Source organism: Mixophyes fleayi, chromosome 2 (assembly GCF_038048845.1).
Source record: "Mixophyes fleayi isolate aMixFle1 chromosome 2, aMixFle1.hap1, whole genome shotgun sequence".
In the NCBI taxonomy this organism is placed as follows: domain Eukaryota; kingdom Metazoa; phylum Chordata; class Amphibia; order Anura; family Limnodynastidae; genus Mixophyes; species Mixophyes fleayi.
Genome location: NC_134403.1, coordinates 116,186,647 through 116,206,155, shown reverse-complemented (window position 1 = coordinate 116,206,155; position 19,509 = coordinate 116,186,647). Strand labels below are relative to the sequence as shown.

General features: G+C 42.6%; 1 protein-coding gene across 2 annotated transcripts in view; it reads right to left on the bottom strand.

Annotated features, from left to right (window-relative positions):
• The window catches only part of NDFIP2 (Nedd4 family interacting protein 2), an 80,592-nt gene that overhangs the window by 37,308 nt on the left and 23,775 nt on the right, over positions 1 to 19,509 (bottom strand). For both annotated transcript variants that reach the window (XM_075199882.1, XM_075199883.1), the window contains exon 3: positions 17,717 to 17,844. In XM_075199882.1, coding sequence (XP_075055983.1) covers positions 17,717 to 17,844 — 128 coding nt within the window. The remainder of the gene's footprint in view (positions 1 to 17,716; positions 17,845 to 19,509) is intronic.

Here is a 19,509-nt window from a genome sequence, read left to right as displayed (position 1 = left end):
ATGAAGGGGGGGCACACAGTCTGTGGATGAAGGGGGGGCACACAGTCTGTGGATGAAGGGGGGGCACACAGTCTGTGGATGAAGGGGGGGCACACAGTCTGTGGATGAAGGGGGGGCACACAGTCTGTGGATGAAGGGGGGGCACACAGTCTGTGGATGAAGGGGGGGCACACAGTCTGTGGATGAAGGGGGGGCACACAGTCTGTGGATGAAGGGGGGGCACACAGTCTGTGGATGAAGGGGGGGCACACAGTCTGTGGATGAAGGGGGGGCACACAGTCTGTGGATGAAGGGGGGGCACACAGTCTGTGGATGAAGGGGGGGCACACAGTCTGTGGATGAAGGGGGGGCACACAGTCTGTGGATGAAGGGGGGGCACACAGTCTGTGGATGAAGGGGGGGCACACAGTCTGTGGATGAAGGGGGGGCACACAGTCTGTGGATGAAGGGGGGGCACACAGTCTGTGGATGAAGGGGGGGCACACAGTCTGTGGATGAAGGGGGGGCACACAGTCTGTGGATGAAGGGGGGGCACACAGTCTGTGGATGAAGGGGGGGCACACAGTCTGTGGATGAAGGGGGGGCACACAGTCTGTGGATGAAGGGGGGGCACACAGTCTGTGGATGAAGGGGGGGCACACAGTCTGTGGATGAAGGGGGGGCACACAGTCTGTGGATGAAGGGGGGGCACACAGTCTGTGGATGAAGGGGGGGCACACAGTCTGTGGATGAAGGGGGGGCACACAGTCTGTGGATGAAGGGGGGGCACACAGTCTGTGGATGAAGGGGGGGCACACAGTCTGTGGATGAAGGGGGGGCACACAGTCTGTGGATGAAGGGGGGGCACACAGTCTGTGGATGAAGGGGGGGCACACAGTCTGTGGATGAAGGGGGGGCACACAGTCTGTGGATGAAGGGGGGGCACACAGTCTGTGGATGAAGGGGGGGCACACAGTCTGTGGATGAAGGGGGGGCACACAGTCTGTGGATGAAGGGGGGGCACACAGTCTGTGGATGAAGGGGGGGCACACAGTCTGTGGATGAAGGGGGGGCACACAGTCTGTGGATGAAGGGGGGGCACACAGTCTGTGGATGAAGGGGGGGCACACAGTCTGTGGATGAAGGGGGGGCACACAGTCTGTGGATGAAGGGGGGGCACACAGTCTGTGGATGAAGGGGGGGCACACAGTCTGTGGATGAAGGGGGGGCACACAGTCTGTGGATGAAGGGGGGGCACACAGTCTGTGGATGAAGGGGGGGCACACAGTCTGTGGATGAAGGGGGGGCACACAGTCTGTGGATGAAGGGGGGGCACACAGTCTGTGGATGAAGGGGGGGCACACAGTCTGTGGATGAAGGGGGGGCACACAGTCTGTGGATGAAGGGGGGGCACACAGTCTGTGGATGAAGGGGGGGCACACAGTCTGTGGATGAAGGGGGGGCACACAGTCTGTGGATGAAGGGGGGGCACACAGTCTGTGGATGAAGGGGGGGCACACAGTCTGTGGATGAAGGGGGGGCACACAGTCTGTGGATGAAGGGGGGGGCACACAGTCTGTGGATGAAGGGGGGGGCACACAGTCTGTGGATGAAGGGGGGGGCACACAGTCTGTGGATGAAGGGGGGGGCACACAGTCTGTGGATGAAGGGGGGGGCACAGTCTGTGGATGAAGGGGGGGCACACAGTCTGTGGATGAAGGGGGGGCACACAGTCTGTGGATGAAGGGGGGGCACACAGTCTGTGGATGAAGGGGGGGCACACAGTCTGTGGATGAAGGGGGGCACACAGTCTGTGGATGAAGGGGGGGCACACAGTCTGTGGATGAAGGGGGGGCACACAGTCTGTGGATGAAGGGGGGGCACACAGTCTGTGGATGAAGGGGGGGCACACAGTCTGTGGATGAAGGGGGGGCACACAGTCTGTGGATGAAGGGGGGGCACACAGTCTGTGGATGAAGGGGGGGCACACAGTCTGTGGATGAAGGGGGGGCACACAGTCTGTGGATGAAGGGGGGGCACACAGTCTGTGGATGAAGGGGGGGCACACAGTCTGTGGATGAAGGGGGGGCACACAGTCTGTGGATGAAGGGGGGGCACACAGTCTGTGGATGAAGGGGGGGCACACAGTCTGTGGATGAAGGGGGGGCACACAGTCTGTGGATGAAGGGGGGGCACACAGTCTGTGGATGAAGGGGGGGCACACAGTCTGTGGATGAAGGGGGGGCACACAGTCTGTGGATGAAGGGGGGGCACACAGTCTGTGGATGAAGGGGGGGCACACAGTCTGTGGATGAAGGGGGGGCACACAGTCTGTGGATGAAGGGGGGGCACACAGTCTGTGGATGAAGGGGGGGCACACAGTCTGTGGATGAAGGGGGGGCACACAGTCTGTGGATGAAGGGGGGGCACACAGTCTGTGGATGAAGGGGGGGCACACAGTCTGTGGATGAAGGGGGGGCACACAGTCTGTGGATGAAGGGGGGGCACACAGTCTGTGGATGAAGGGGGGGCACACAGTCTGTGGATGAAGGGGGGGCACACAGTCTGTGGATGAAGGGGGCACAGTGTGATGATTTTTGTACATGTTTTATTTTGTTTGATCTTATTCCTCTTACTATTAGCTGTAAATTATTCTTTGACAGAAATATAATTGAAAAAAAAAATATAAAAATATTATTTTCCTTTGGATTTATGTGTATTATTTTTGCAAACAACTTACTAAGTATTTCTGTCCTGACCTAAATACTTATTACGTTATTTTGACCCAACTACTTATAAAATGGGACTGCTTATTTGGAGGGGTGCCTTGAAAAAATTATGGAGACTAATTGTGCCGCGAACTGAAAAAGTTTGGAAACCACTGGTTTAAACTATATAATCTATTAACAGGTACGCTTCAAATCAAACAGTGCAATAATTATATTCAAGTGCGTGTGTGAGCAGCTGTGAGGGAGAGAATTATCTATTTAGGAAAGAAATTGTGATGTCTGCAATTTTTAAACCCTCACTCACCCTCCCCCAAACTAGCAAAATCTTCAGTTCTATAATCCTATACTCCCGGATTGCAATAAGGGATGAGTTTGAGAATCTGTTTTGTAGAAAAAAATCCAAATCGTTGGTTGTAACTATATAAATCTGGTCTTTTAAGCAGTCTTGTGGAAGTCAAAAACCAATCATACTCTAATGAAGAAATTTTGTTTACGAGTTCTGTGCCAATGAGGGGGGAAAAAGGGCTTCAAAATCACTGCTAATCAATTTGGCCTCCATATATCCATAGCCTGGTATGGTCAGTACAACAATAATCTGTTTTTAAAAAAAGCTGTAACATCAACACCAATATTTTAAACAATGTCTGGACAGATGAGATGAAAGCGGCACAAGGGATACATTACACAGCCAACTCATAATAATGTGTACATTTTATTAGCAAATTCTACTAAAGAACGGTAGTATTAGTCAGTAAGTTATAACTTAAATGGAAAACATGACTTTGGGTATTTTACTCTATATTCTACTTTTGTCAAGGAGCAAGGCAAACATACAACCTGCGTTGTAAGAAGCAAATCAATAATAATAATAATAATAATAATAATAATAATAATAGTATTAATATTATTATCAACAAAAAGGTACAGAGAATATTACTACCTACAAAAGTCCAAAGTTGAAATTCACATTTAGTACTAACTCATATTTTGGGTAAAACTAAAAATTAAGGTTTTAAATCTAAAGAATTCACAAACTTGTTACCACCGTTTCTTTAAAAGACAATAAAACCCACATTTGAATTATTTCAATATATTAAGCAATGTTTTACAGCCATTATTTAGCTATTGACTTTCCTATAACATAAGTAATAGTATGGATATATTCACAACTGATCTATATCTCAGATGTCAGACTACATGGAAGCCAATATTTACCTCTTGATATGGCACTTCATGAAAGCATTCACAAAAAAGGACACCAAATGTCAATACTAGTTATAAAACACATGCTAATACCTTTATTTCTCAGTATTGTAACTTGTAGCTCAATTTTAATATACTCTGGCTTCAAGCAAAATAAGTCAGACACAAATGTCATTTCAGATATCATTTAGAAGATCTGCTAAATTCCCATGCTCGTCGTTAGACAATTGGTACCACTCGATTCCCATGATTCAGTGCTGACTAGGCTTGTGTAAAGCAGTATTTCTCAAAAATGTTGTTCTCAAGGTAGAAAGTCATTAATTGTGGCTTTGATGCATAATCAAACTAGACATAACAATGCAACTGGTTATAAAGTGCTGTATTCCTCTATCAGCATTTTTATATGTAATTTACATTGGCATTGGGATTTTTTTGTTTGCTCCCTCTGTCTTACAAACTACTGAAAAATTCTACTGCCTTCTGCTCACAACTCAGCCCACTCTACTCTGTCCTCATGGCCACCAATACCATTTGACTGAGAAGTGTAGCTCTTCTACAGAAGGAAGGTTGTATTGATATGGGACCTATTGTATGCAATAAAATGCTGTGGCTATTAAGTATTAGGTCAATGTGTATGAATCACACTTAACCATTTGACTGACACAGGAAGGACTTTATATAGCACTGGTATTCAGTTTTTCAATCAATGTTAAAGTTTCCAGATATGATATATGTTACATCTTAGGAATGTATCACATACTCGCCTACTTTGGAGATCTCCTGTCCAGTAGGGGAGAATTCCATGCAGCATTCTGGAGGCGTGTCCACACGAATCAAGCATTTAGGCCCCACCACTATGCTAAACCATATAAATTTTGTCCAATTACAACAGGAGACGTGGCCAGATGGCACAATTAGCTCCGCCCCACCCACTTCACAAACAAACAGGGCAGGATGTGGGAGGCTGCCCTGCTCTCCCAGGAGAACTCCAAAAAAATTCTGGAGTTTCCCAGACATTCCAGGAGAATAGGCATCTTTGATGGATCATAACAAGTCTAAACTTGTGTCCCTGTCTCTTCTAATATATGTGAAAGTGTATTCTCAACGTTTCTCATGTAAGCCTAGCTCTAGGACTATTGTTTTGTAGATCAGGGGTGTCAAACTGGTGGCCCTAACCCCTAAATTTTGCAGCCTCACCAGAACCATTATCCCAGAATAAAATACTTACCTCCTCCTCCCTTCGCATTGAATGTTGGGTGTGACGTAATCACGCCCGACATTTTCAGTGAGGAGCGCACAGAGAGAAGTCGCGACAGGCAAGACATAAGAAAAGAGATCAGAAGAAAGAAGGCAATAGAGAGGTAAGTGAAGGGGAGCAAAAGCAGCATGGAGGGCACAGTGTGAAACAGGGGAAACCTGAGGGGGCGCAAAAGCAGCATGAAGGGCACAGTGTGATGAAGGGTTCACAATGTGATGACAGGGTGACAAAATTGCATAGGAAACATTCTTCTTCAATCTTAGACTTTGATTATTTGGCCCAATTGGGGTTGAGAGTTTGACAAGCCTGTTGTAGGTAATTTTGCTTCAGAATTCAGGTTAGTCTAGGGTTTCTCCACATTTGAATTGACCTCCTCAAAACCACAATTAAACCTCACATGCATGAACTGTTGACTTGGATTATGTAACATATTGATAACATAGTATCAGAATAAGTGATCCCTATGATGACTAGAATAAAATAATCCACTGGAAAACATTAAATGCAACAAAACTGGTGACGTGTTCTTTCACAGCCGAGCATAAAAGTGGTTTCACTGACCTACATATCCACCTGATCCCCTGATGTATAATATTTACATTTGGTCTGTGGTGAATGCATGTCAACAAAACACAGACAAAATATATTTAGAGGAGGTTGCCACAGGCTGTATCCTCCAGACATGTGCCAAGACACACAGAGAAAAGGGAGATTGCACTCATGACATGAGGCAAAATGACAAATGCACAAATCACTGCTGTATATATTTATGCATATTTTTCACCCAACTTAAACAGGTGAGGAATAAAAGGAAGACAGATGGGGAGGACAATTCGTAAACAAAAAAAACAACAACTTTTAAACAGAAGTCGAAGGGATTGATTGATTAATCAGTGAATAAAGCAAAATTATGTAACTTATTGTGACTTTACAGCGATATCTTCCATGTATACAAATCACAAATTGTGTAGACTTAAAAGCAACCTTCTGGTGTTTCAGACAAATTGCCTCTATATCATAGAAATGTGTCTTTATAAAACTTCAAAAGGTTACATAACATCCATAAAATGTCCTATATACATTTATATTTCACTGCTCCTAAAGTTAACATCATTTTACTTTATTACTTGATGTAACACAGACAAAATATACCCTGAATGCAATGTCGTGAAACCTTCCACAGGCACTTAAGTTTGCATTTAGTTCCCAAGGTAGGACTGAGCCTTCATTACTCCTTTGTCCTAAATACAGATTATATGTAATATCAGAATGGCAGAAGTACTTTATTTACTAACTTACTAAAGTAACTAAAAGCTTAACGTATAGAGAGGACATAATCACTTTTTTAAATCTGTCATAAAATGTAGACTAATTTTGTCATAAATAGGATTATTTTAATTAGACTATAAGCTCTCTGAGGCAAATACCTCAATTAAGGGTCTTCAATTGCCCATAAATAAAAAACATCTCTTAGCCCAGTCTCTCTCCAGCTACCGCCCTATTTCTCTCCCACCCCTTTACCTCCAACCGACGACTCGCACACAACTACCCATCTCACTTTCTCCCATTCTCGTCAATCGGGCTTACACTCACAATACTCCACTAAAAGCGCACTCACAACAGTGATCAATGATAAACTTACAGCAAAGTCTAAGGGTCACCTCTCCATACTCATTATTCTGGACCTCTCTGCTGCTTTCAACCCTGTTGATCACCCTCTTCACACCGGCCTTCATGACACTGTCTTTTCATGGTTTATTTCCTATTGAACCACTCCTTTCCTGTCTCTACCTCCAGGACATCCTCCACTCTACTTTCTCCATCTATCGGGGTGCCTCAGGACTCTGTCCCTGGCAATCTGCTTTTCATAATGCACACTTCTCTGGGAAACTAGTTTGCTTATGTGGCCTCCAGTACCTCTACATTGACGACACCCAAATCTACCTCTCCCCCCTCCTTCTGTACTATGTCCTCTAACTAACTGTCTTTCTTTTACACTACATGGCCAAAAATATGAGGGCACCTCTTGTAATTAGTATGTTTGGGCATTCCTACCACACCCATTGCCAACAGTTGCAGAAAATCAAACAGATGGCGAGGCATTCTCAATAATCAAACATCAGCAGTAGAATGGGTCGTACTGAAGAGATCAGTGACTTTCAATGCCACCTTTCCAACAAGTCAGTCTATCAAATTTCTGCCCAGCTAGATCTGCCCCGAGTCAACGGTAAGTGCTGTCATTGTGAAGTGGAAACATCTAGGAGCAACAAAAACGTAGCCGTTACAGGCCACACCAGTTCACAGAACGGGACCATTGAGCAATGAAGAGCGCTGTCTGTCCTTGATTGCAACACTCACTACAGAGTTCTAAAATGAAAGCAACACTGCAAAATAACTTTTAATTAGAAGCTTCATGGATTGGGTTTCCATGGCTGAGCAGCTACACTAAATCATGAAATCAACATGTGCAATTCCAAATGTTGACTGGAGCGGTGTAAAGCACACCTCCGTTGGACTCTAGAGCAGTGGATATGCTTTCTCAGGAGTGATGACTCACGTTTCACTATCTGGCAATGTGAAGTATGAATGGTACAGCGTACAATGACAGAGAATTGTGTGCTTCGAACTTTGTGTCAACAGTTTGGGGAAGGTCCCTTCCTGTTTCAGCATGACTATGTCCCTGTGCACAAAGAGAGGTCCAAACATTTTTGGTGTGTAATAACATGAGTGGGTTGCTCTAAGTCCTGTCTCCAGCTCCAAACACCTCTTGGATGAACTGAAATTCCAACTGCGAGTCAGGCCTTATTATTCAACATCGGGTACATCAATTATGCTCTTGTGGAAGAATGGATGTGAATGTTGCAGCCATGTACTAAGATCTAGTGAAAAGTCTTCCCAGAAGAGTGGAAGCTGTTATTATTATAGCAGTAAAGGTGGGACCAACACCATATTAAAACCCATCATTTTGGAATGAGATGTTCAACAAGCATATATGGATGTGAAGTTCAGGTGTCCACATACTTTTGGCCATGTATATCCACATAGATGTCCCAATGTTACCCAAGTTCAAAATTTAAAAAGGAGACCATATTCCCTCCTTGAAGAGCCACCAACTCCATCACAGTCAATAACATGACAACAAGATGCTACCAAAACTATTGTCAACACTCATCATTTCCCGCCTTGACTACTGCAATCTTCTCCTATTGGGCATTCATCTCACCCATTTATCCCAACTTCAAACCATCTTAAATGCCGCAGCAAGATCTTCATCTCTTGCCAGTCTACATCTGGCCCACCACTTGATAATCCAGAATCCAAATTACCATTACCTACAAAGCCATCAACAACTACACCCCTTCATACATCTCAAATCTCATCTCTACTTCTCACCCTCTTCGATCTGGTTCTGACCTGTGCCTTGTCTCACCTCTGGTAAGAACCATACATTTCCGCCTGTAAGACATCCCCTCTTATGGAATTCCCTACAATGCCCGATCAGATTCTCCACAGCTTTCAAATACTTAAAACGTCCACTCAAAACCCATGTCTTTATTAGACCTTACACTACTCCCACCTAAAGCACCGTCACAACTGTCTCAAACTCCACGCTGAGCCACACCCATTCATCTTGAATCAGCTGTGTCCACTTCCAACTAGAATGTATTCATTACATGAGCAGTGAACCCCCTACACTTTGTTTTCATGTCTGCAGTTATTTTGTCCTTGTACGTCCTGTTTTTTCCACTGTCTGCGGTGGAACACTGTGGCACTTTACAAATTATTAATAATAATAATAATAATAATAAAATGTCCTAGTGTTTATTTTCTTGTATTGTATATTGTTCCATGTACTGTACTATTGTCCATTTTTTAAGTTGCTCTGTACTAATCTGCATTTTATACATACAAGGAACTTAAAGAAGGAATTCAATTTGTACAAATCTCATTTAAACTGCACTATACCTAGAAGGAGTTGACACTATGAAAAAACTTCACATTTAAAATCATGTACGTACACATTTTTAATTCATGACAAAACTTCATAACTTGTGATATATCTTGTCCCCATATCAGACAAGTCCTGGGTGAAAACGTGTTGAATAGAATAGGAGCTCACACTGCAGTGATAGAAAATCTAAAAATTAAATTAAAAGCCCCCCAAACCTAAATGTAAGTAGATTTCTTATAAAAGGATACCTAGTAATAAAAGTTCCAGTTTAGGAAATTAAGGATTTTTGCCTCGGACTTCACAAGTTAGTGTCCTCTCATATCAGTCATTTTAGTCTTAGATAGGTGAAAGTGCAATGCCCTACAATGATCTCACTGACCAAAGTCTAACATGCCAGGTTTATACATGCAAGGGACCTACATCTAATGACGGTAAACGTGCAACATAATAGTTCAGAGGTTGCTCATCTCTGCTCTGACAACTACCACTGTGGATCAAGAAACAAGTGCATGTTCACATTCACAACTTTTCATTCTTCAGCATCAGGGTACTTATGTCCATGCAACTTTTCAAAGAAACTAATAGAGTATATTTATTTTGAACCATAGACACTACTGCCATCTTGTGGTTCCATCATATATTATTTCTGAATCTGATTAAATTATAAGCTAATTCATCTTCTGTCATCTACAAGCTGTGTACGACAAGGCGCTCTACTTGAATTTACTTTGTGCTGCTTTGCTGTCAACACAAGGCTGTTTACTTCACCCTCCCCTATTCTACTCTGTATATTTTTGCCAAGATAGGGAACTAATACAGCCACAGTAATGAAATTGGAAAACTTTGCCTGCTCTTTCTGATCCAGCACCCCCTTCGACTCTCATGGCTCTACTAGGTCCTCCACAGTGTCAACTGATCCACTAGCTCAGGCCTCAGATGACGCTCCTACCCTCACCTTCTAAAAAAAAAAAAAAGGAGCGACAGACAGGATTGGAGAAGTGCAACTGAATTTATCTTTTATTTGCCAATATTTGCAAAAGACGAGGGAGAGGTTTGGAGAGGCTAAACACCACATATCCTATCTTGAGGATATTACAAATACCATGAAAAGTGACATTTCCGATTTAGTGACTTTTAACATTATTTGCAAGTAAAAAATGTCTGATATGGAGGGCAGACTTCAAAGGAATAATCTAAGACGTGTGGGTCTATCTGTAAGTCGAGAGCTCTATTCCAAACATTTTTGGAAAATTGGCACACATGAATCCGGGGAAGACGCTTTCACTCCATAATTTTCTATCGAGAGAGCTTGTATTCCATCTCAACCTCCCCAAACAGGAGCGCCGGCTAGTACTGTACATTTATTGCCAAAACACTTCATTACAGAGACCATGACACTATCCTTCGACTAGCCAGAGTTAAGGGCCCTCTTAAATTTAAGAACCATATAGTATCTATAGTATGCTATCTTGCTTGACTTTGCTGTAGAGGTTCAGAAGAGTTGGGCTCACATTATCCAAGTAATAAAAAGAGATTCCAAAATTTACAGTCATGGCCAAACGTTTTGAGAATGACACAAATATTATTTTTCACAAAGTCGGCTGCCACAGTTTTCATGATGGCAATTTGCATATACTCCAGAATGTCATGAAGAGTGATCAGATGAATTGCAATTAATTTCAAAGTCCCTCTTTGCCACGGCTAGATTGATTTTCCTTACAAACCGTTATTCCTCTGCTGAGCCACTCTGTCAGTCTCTACATTGGCTGCCTGTATTTCAACAAATCCAATATAAAATTCTTCTATTAACATACAAGGCCATCAACAAAATTGCACCGACATACATTTCCTCACTTGTCTCGAAATATCTCCCTACTCGACACCTCCGTTCTGCACAAGATCTACGTCTCTCCTCCACTCTCATCACATCCTCCCATTCTCGGTTACAGGATTTTTTCCGGGCTGCACCCACTTTGTGGAATTCCCTCCCTCGCACAGTAAGACTTTCCTCTAGTCTTCAAACCTTCAAGCGTTCACTGAAAACCCACCTCTTCAGACAAGGTTATGATATTCCTCAACCATCATCTTAATTTCTCTAGATTACCCTATTGCCATCCTCTACACTGCTAACTCAAGACAACAACCTTCTGACCAACATTGCTACACACACAGCACACTCAATACTTTTACCTTTGCAGTCTAGCTGCTCCATTGTGCAATATGATGTAGCACATGCCCTTGTGTTTCTAACTCCCATTGTCCCATAGATTGTAAGCTTTCGAGCAGGGTTCTCTTACATCTCTGTCTGTATGTATTACACAGTATTGTCTTATCAATGTTTGCTCCCAATTGTAAAGCGCTACGGAATTTGCTGGCGCTATATAAATGTTGATGATGATGATGATGACAATGAACTTTATCCCAAAAACAACATTTCCACTGCATTTCAGCCCTGCCGCAAAAAGACCAGCTGACATCAGGTCAGTGATTCTCTCGTTAACACAAGTGAGAGTTTTGACGAGGCTAGAGATAACTGTCATGCTGATTGAGTTAGAGTAACAGACAGGAAGCTTAAAGGAGGGTGGTGCTTGAAATCATTGTTCTTCCTCTGTTAACCATGGTTATCTGCAAGGAAACACCTGGAGTCATCATTGCTTTGGACAAAAAGGGCTTCATGGTCAAAGATATTGCTATTACTAAGATTGCACCTAAATCAACCATTTATTGGATCATCAAGAACTTCAATGTTGAACGTGGCAAAGAGGTAGTGGAGATTGAAGGACTGAGAAAAAATGAGGGACCTAAACAAAGATTGTTTAGCAAGTGAGAACGGAGCTGTAAGAGGAGGGGATAAATCTGAAGTGAAGGAAGTCAGCTAGGGAGTGAGTTTTCCTTCAGAGTCGCTCAGCATCCCTAGTGCGCTGGTGAGCAGGTGAATTTGGAGTGCCAGAGTTAGGGTATCAAATGGTGGCGGCGGTGGACAGAAGAAGCGGGAGCAAAGGCATCCAGGGCAGTGGTGAGGGAGCAGTTGTAGAGGGAGGTTGCCTGGTCAGGGCATGACAGGGAGGGCAGAGGGGAGAAGAGTGTTTCAAGAGAGGACAAGAATGAAGTAGGGTCAAGAGCATCAAGATTACACCTGGTGAGGGTGGTTTTAGGTGGGGGCAGGGGAGGAGGAAAGGGAGAAGGAGTGGATATGGTGGTCAGAGAGTGGGAATGGAGAGTTAGAGAAGTCAGAGAGATCACAAAGATGAGAGAAAACTAGATCAAGGGAGTGACCAAGACAGTGGGTGGGGGAAGAGGTCCACTGAGCGAGGCCAAAGGAGAAAGAAAGGGAAAGAAGTTTGATGGAGGCAGGGTGAGTGGGGTTGTCAATAGGGATGTTAAAGTCGCCAAGTATGATGGAGGGGAGGTCAGAGGAAAGGTAGTGGGGAAGCCAGGCTGCAATGTTATCGAGAAAGAGGGAGGTGGGGCCAGGGGGGCAGTAAATGACAGACACGGAGGTGGATGGGGGAGAAAAAAAAAGTGATGGAGAGAATGGACTTCAAAGGAGGATAAAGAGAGAGGGTACAGTGTGAATAACCTGAATTGTACAGTTAGGGGAAAGGAGGAGGCCCACACACCCTCCTGGACAGTCATCCAGTCTGGTGGCGTGGGTGAAGGAGAGGTCCAAATGGGAAAGAGCAGCGGTGGAAGCAGTGTCAGTAGAAGAGAGACAGGTTTCAGTTATAGCAAGAAGGTTAAAAGAGTTGGAGATGAAGAGATTGTGAATAGAGTGTAGTTTATTGCGCATGAATCTGGAGTTCCAGAGGGCACAGGAGAAGGGGAGGGAGTTAAGTTGGGAGATGTGGATAAGATTTGTAGGGTTGCTGGAGCATGGGGGAGAGTGGTAAGAAGAACGAGAGGCAGGGACCCAGTGAGGTACTGCAGGAGGCGGGGGAGAGAGAGGGGAGAGGGAGGCGACCAGTGAGAGAGGCCAGGATGAAGAACATTAGGCATAGGAAGGCAGCGAGAGCAACGGATGAGGCTTCAGGCAGCAGAAAGGCAAGGAAGATGTGGAAGAGGGCCCAAGCCGGGACCTGGGTTAACTATGCATGGGGTCAAGCAGATCAGGTCAGGAGGAGATAGGCAGAGCGTGGGGGTGAAAGGAGGCAGATTGAGGGCATCAGAACAGGAGACGACCGGAGCAGAAGAGAACAGGACCAGCGGGAGGAGTGGAAAACAGGCCCAAGCTGTGACCTAGAGTATAGGCGGTGGCCGGGAACCGGAGCAGCAAGGCAGCATTAGGTGACATCCAAGGAAAGAAAACAGCAGGAACGAGCATCCGACAGGCAGAGAGGCATCAGGTAGGAGGTGCTTGGCGGTAGGATCCGGAAAATACAGGGCCAGAGGTAGATACTGTATAGGTCTAAAGACTCTGGTGGCCTGGCCCTTCCTAATCTAAGGGTTTATATCATTGCCACCCAATTGGCACATTTTTGAAAATGGATTGAACTCTCCTCGACAGATTCCTTGTGTGGGTTCCTTCATAAGCAGACGGGGTCATCTTATCCTCCTCTTCAAGTCTTGTTGAGTGTGAAAGCCTCCAGAAGCACTGCACCACTCCTTAGAGAAGCAATTTAATATGTAAATTAATGCACGACGAGTTAGACAGTTCAGGTATTGAACTAGACTCACCTATATGGGGCAGTTCCAACCTTAATTAACTTTGTAAACTTCAAAAGAGTGACATTTGGTGTCCAGTTCACTGGTCAATTATATGGACATATTTTTTTTAAAAAAAAATGAGCAAATAATAAGAGAATTCTCAGTTCCAAACCATTTATTTTATAGCTACCTGCAGCGATGACACACTCTAAAATCTAAATTTGGGAGTCTTTCCATTCAACTTGATCCTTTCCCGATTAAAGTGTTACTCGAACAGGTGGGCACCACCAAAACATTATCCATTTTATATACCAATATCCTTCCTCACCTTGTTCCTGATGATTTAAATCACCTCAACATTAAATGGGAAGTTGATCTTGGCCCATTAGTGAGGAGGAGGAGGAGTGGATTTCTATGTTGGGTAGTCCCAAAGAGTCAACATCCTGTACTAGACATTGTCAAATCCAACTATATATTTTGCATATAGTGTACTACACCCTTAGAAAAAAGACTTTTTTTAATAGGTAGCAGGCATAACTCGAAATGTCCTAAGTGTGGCTCAGATTCTGCTTCCTTTTTGCATCTCCTGTGGGAATGTCCTGGAGTCACTATCCCTTACTGTTTCCTAAAATATGTATATTTGGATTAACACTAGATCTTCTGTTAAATCAAAGTACAATCCAATATGTCATCAATATGTTTATCCTTTCCAAGGTCATTATTGCTCGATCGTGGATGGCATGTGACTACCCCAGCTTTCATAACTGGATTACCTTGGTAAATAATACGAAAGGCCATGAAAGATTAATTTACCATTCAAGAAATACCACTCAGAAGTATTATAAAATATGGTCCAGATGGATAAGATACAAATGTGCGATAAAATCGTTGTCGGACAATCTTGTCTAAATTTGTCACCTAATCACCCAAACCAGTCAATTAGGGTTTGTTCAATCTTCTGTAATGTGGGAGTATGTGCCTGGAGGGTTACCGTTATATACACTTATATACCTACATTACTGCTGGTTATTTACACATCTTGGTGATATTACAAATTGGAACTAGTCATAGGCTATTTCTTGTTTATGAAATCTTCCATATTTAATTGCTAATGTAATTCAATGTTCAATATCCAATTAATGTTGATATTTATAAAACTCTATATACCTTAGACAAATATTTTATTATTATAGATTACTTAAGGAACTATTTTTTATGTTACTATTTGTTGTATTCAATAAAAAAATGACTAATAAATAGCAGATATAACATATTACATTTCATATATACAATATTATTTTATATTCTGTGCTACAAAACTATAGCAGATTACTGAAAGACAGCTGTACAGCCAGGAAGTCAAATGTAGGACTGACTCTTTACCTGTTTGTACCAGGTATATTATTAACTAGGTTTATCTCTAGAACACACAGTTCAAGGGTGCGTGATAGCTAAAAGGTAGATAACATTACATAACTGCTTGCAGATCTATAATTTAAGGACATTCTATACCAGTCATTGTTTTTGTTTTGTTTTGGGAGGGGGGGTTAGGAGATGCATGCTGGCATTTCACACGTTATCTTAGGTAGTCTGTTTCAATATTTAACTTGACAACTGGTATAATTTCTTCCCCTTTTATAAAATTGCAGTGTAATTATGAAATCCCACAAAGAATGGACAGAGCATCACAAAGAAACCTTTGTTCACGTGGATAAACATGATGCAACGCTTGAAATCACATTCCCTCACAAAGATTATGCTTATTCAAAATAAACTAGAATGGGCATTCATCTTCTGAACATCAACTCCCATGATGCTTTGCTGGCCACTAACCAGCAACTGGATGTTTGGGCATCACAGGAATTTTAATTCAGAGACAATGTTTGTTTAGATGAATGACTAACTTTGATTGATAAAAATGTAGGCTCTGACAAACTAATTTTAAAAACACAGCGTCACTTCAAATGACCTCTATGCTTATATGATGTTGGGTACTAGGTTTACTAAAAGTCTATGACCACTTGTAATTTTATTTTGAATCATTTAATGTAAAGGACCTGTAGAATATTTTTTTTTTAAATTACACATCCCAACTATCTACAATCATTTCTGGTCCAATATACTGTATATATTAGGAGATTACTGTATAAAATTATTATCTGGTCAGGTGAAAAAAAGGGGGGTAACACATGACTCCCTAAATTTGCTTGTAGCCTGTGTGTTAAGATAATTTATACATACATATAGCTGTATGTACATTTTCCTGTACTAGGCACAACCAAGCCATGACATTTTCTGGAGCTAGACTGACTCGTTTATGCTACAAATCTCTACTATTCCCACTACCTACAGGGCCTGATCAACCACTAGGCTAATCAGGCTGCAGCCTGGGGCGCTGAGTCCTGGGGGGGCGCAGCGCGGAACACTGACAAGCTATTGGTTTTTTTTTGGGGGGGGGGGGTTTTCTTCAAGTGCCGATGATCGGCTTCTTTCTCCTCTAATGGGGCCGCCCCTGGCCTCAAGGGGGCGGTCCCGCATGTTCCTGTACCCAATCACGCAGCTAACAGCATCCAACGCTGTTAGCTGCCCTATCAGTGTATTGCTTAGTGTCTCACATCTCACGTGACCACACTAATCACACAGAGCGCGCCCGCAGCTAACAGCGTCGGATGCTGTTAACTGCGTGTGAAGATGACAGAAGCGCCGGCGTCTGGTCAGAGGAGAACAGAAGACAGCAAGGTAAGTGCTTGTTAAATATCAAGGGGGTGACACATCGGATGTGGAGGGGGGGGGGATCTTATAAATTGGATATGGGGGGATTAATGATCTGCTAGTATGGATTGGATAGGGGGGGTTAATGGAGTGAAAATGGGGAGGTAATGAACTGGCTGGAGGGGGGGGGGGCTTATGAATTTGATGGGGAAGTTAATGAAATGGCTAGAGGGGGGATTAATTAAGTGAAAATGGGGATTAATGAACTGGCTAGAAGGGGGGGCTTATGAATTGGATAGAGGGGGCATATGAAGAAGGGGGGGCTTATGAATTGGATAGAGGGGGCATATGAATTGGATGGGGGAGTTAATGAAATGGCTAGAGGGGGGGATTAATGAAGTGAAAATGGGGATTAATGAAGTGAAAATGGGGAGGTAATGAACTGGCTAGAGGGGGGGTTAATGAATTGGATAGGGGAGATTAATGAAAAAGCAGTGGGGAGGTAAGGAACTGGCTACTTTGGTTAATGAATCGGATAGGGGGGGTCATAAACTGTCTGGTGCGGGTTGATAATAATGACAGGGGGGATGAATTGGTGGGGAGGTGATGAAATAGCTTGTAGAGGGCAGGATTTCTGTATTGTGTGGCGGTGATGTGGATGCTGACTGTGGTTTCAGCGGTCACTAGAATGCTAAATACTAGATAGACAGGGCTGGTAGATGTTACTATAGGAGTGTAAATAATTTTCATATATTTTATTGTCTGTCTGTACTAGGGGGTTGTTTTGTATCATTCAGGGTTTGTTAAAATTTTGCACTATAATACAATTTTTGCAATATTTTTTGCAATTTTTTTTTTAAATACAGGACTCCCAAGTTTCCAGAAGCCAACGGACAACACTCCAAGAACATGCAAAAGAGAACACCAGGCAGTCTACACTGCAAGATCAGGTAAGAGAGGAAGTGCATAATGAAGTGTGTTTAATGTATTACTATTTTATTTACAGATATATATCTATATATATAAAAAATTTATTTACACACACACTGGGGGGTGGAACTAGTGTAGTAGCCAGGGGCAGCTGTGACCCTTAATCAGGCCCTAACTACCTATAACACTGTATTGTGATGTATAAATAAAAAATTATACACACTTTTCAGTCTGAAACAGTTGTGATTTGTTCAGCTGTAAAAAATGAATAGAAAAAGGTGTGAAATACAGTAAATAATCATTACTTACCCTCTGTGCTGCTTCAGCGGCTGCCGCAGCCATTGCTGCGGCCTTAGCCTTCTCAGCTTCATCATAAGTTGGCAGAGTGGTGGCTACACTATAGGGAGGTGGTACAGGGTAGAATTCATTGTGCGTTTCTATTAAGAAAAGAACACAGTAAATTTAGATTAAAATAAAATATGCAGCACATCTATATTGCAAACATAAAAAAGCATTAATCAAAGAAATAAAATCATGTGATGTATTGGATGCTTCATATTACTGTCGACAGTTTGTCAAGGAGGTCACTGAATAAATGGAACTATTCCATGGCTTGAACAGAGTATATGAAACACCCGCTAGAAACAGAGACTGTATAGACAGATTTTTGCAGGTGAGAAATTTAAAAACTAAAAGAGAAGGAGTATTTACTACTCATAAGAGTATCCTTGTTATAATAAAATGAAATGGTTAGATGCCAAGTACAGAAACAATGTAGATAGTCTTCTATAACTGGAATGCAAACTAAACAAAACACGTTATCTACATCAACTGAATCAGACTTTTATGAAGCTTTCTTGGAACAGACCAACAGGAGCTGAAGAATTCTCTGTTAACTAACGGTGAGAACATTCACAAACGCCAGCCTAGATCTGCCAGTATCATTTATGTATCGTTAGGCATTACGGGACAACCTGTATCCAAATAAAAACAGCATGTATGGAAAAAAACAGCCTTTTTTCCACAAGTAGCATCCCATAGTAATAATCTGATTATAGATGTTCTCAGAGTAGTATGATTCTTTTACTTTGCTCTAAGATTCTCCATCAGGACAAGCTTAGTGACAGAGTTTACAAATGTTGCTATGTTTCTGTTAAATGACGAAAACTGTATCCAGTGTTTTTGTTTATTACATTTTTTAATGAATAAAGGAATATCATTTTCTAATGGTATGGGCAGTACAGTGGCTTAGTGGTTAGCACTTCTGTCTCACAGCACATGAGTTTGATTCCCGACCTTGGCATTATCTGTGTGGAGTTTGTATTTTCTCTTCGTGTTTGCATAGTTTTCCTTGGGTGCCTCGGTTTCCTCCCACACGCCAAACATTCTAGTAGGTTAATTGGCTGCTTTTGACCCTAGTCTCTCTCTCTCTCTGTATGTTAGGTAATTTAGACTGTAAGCACCAATGGGACAGTGACTGATGTGAGTCATGTGAGTGTACAGGACTGCGGAATTATTGTCACTATATAAATAGCTGATGATGATGTTTGGTAGTTATTCCAAATTTTATAATAATAATAAACATGAAAATCTCAATGTATGATACTGAACTGGTTATTTTCATAGAAATTGTGCAATCCCAAACGTACATCTAAGTTTACTTTACCAATTTCTTTGTTTCATAGTGCAAAACATGTATCCATTATAGCATTAAGGCTCTACTTATGAGACTGGAATATGTTATTTTCACATATTTTCAACACAATTTTTTCCCTCAAATGAAATTTTAACTTTGTCACAGCTGCATTCATGACCATACAATACTGTCAGTTTAGCTTTCAAAGACACTTGATAAAGCATGCATGATAATGGGTAGCTCAAGTCTTGGGGGAACAGCAGGCTCAGAAACCCAGAGGAAGATGCAGTCACAATATGGATAGCAAGTTTTAACGGCTCATTAGCTCACCTATTGCAGGACCCAGGACCCAAGTAATTTTGATATTTTATGTTTGATTTGGTTGCCTACATGTGCTTTAAGCTTCTAAAACACAAATCTTTCTACACTCCAATACATGGTAACCATAATTTACTGCAAATGCAAT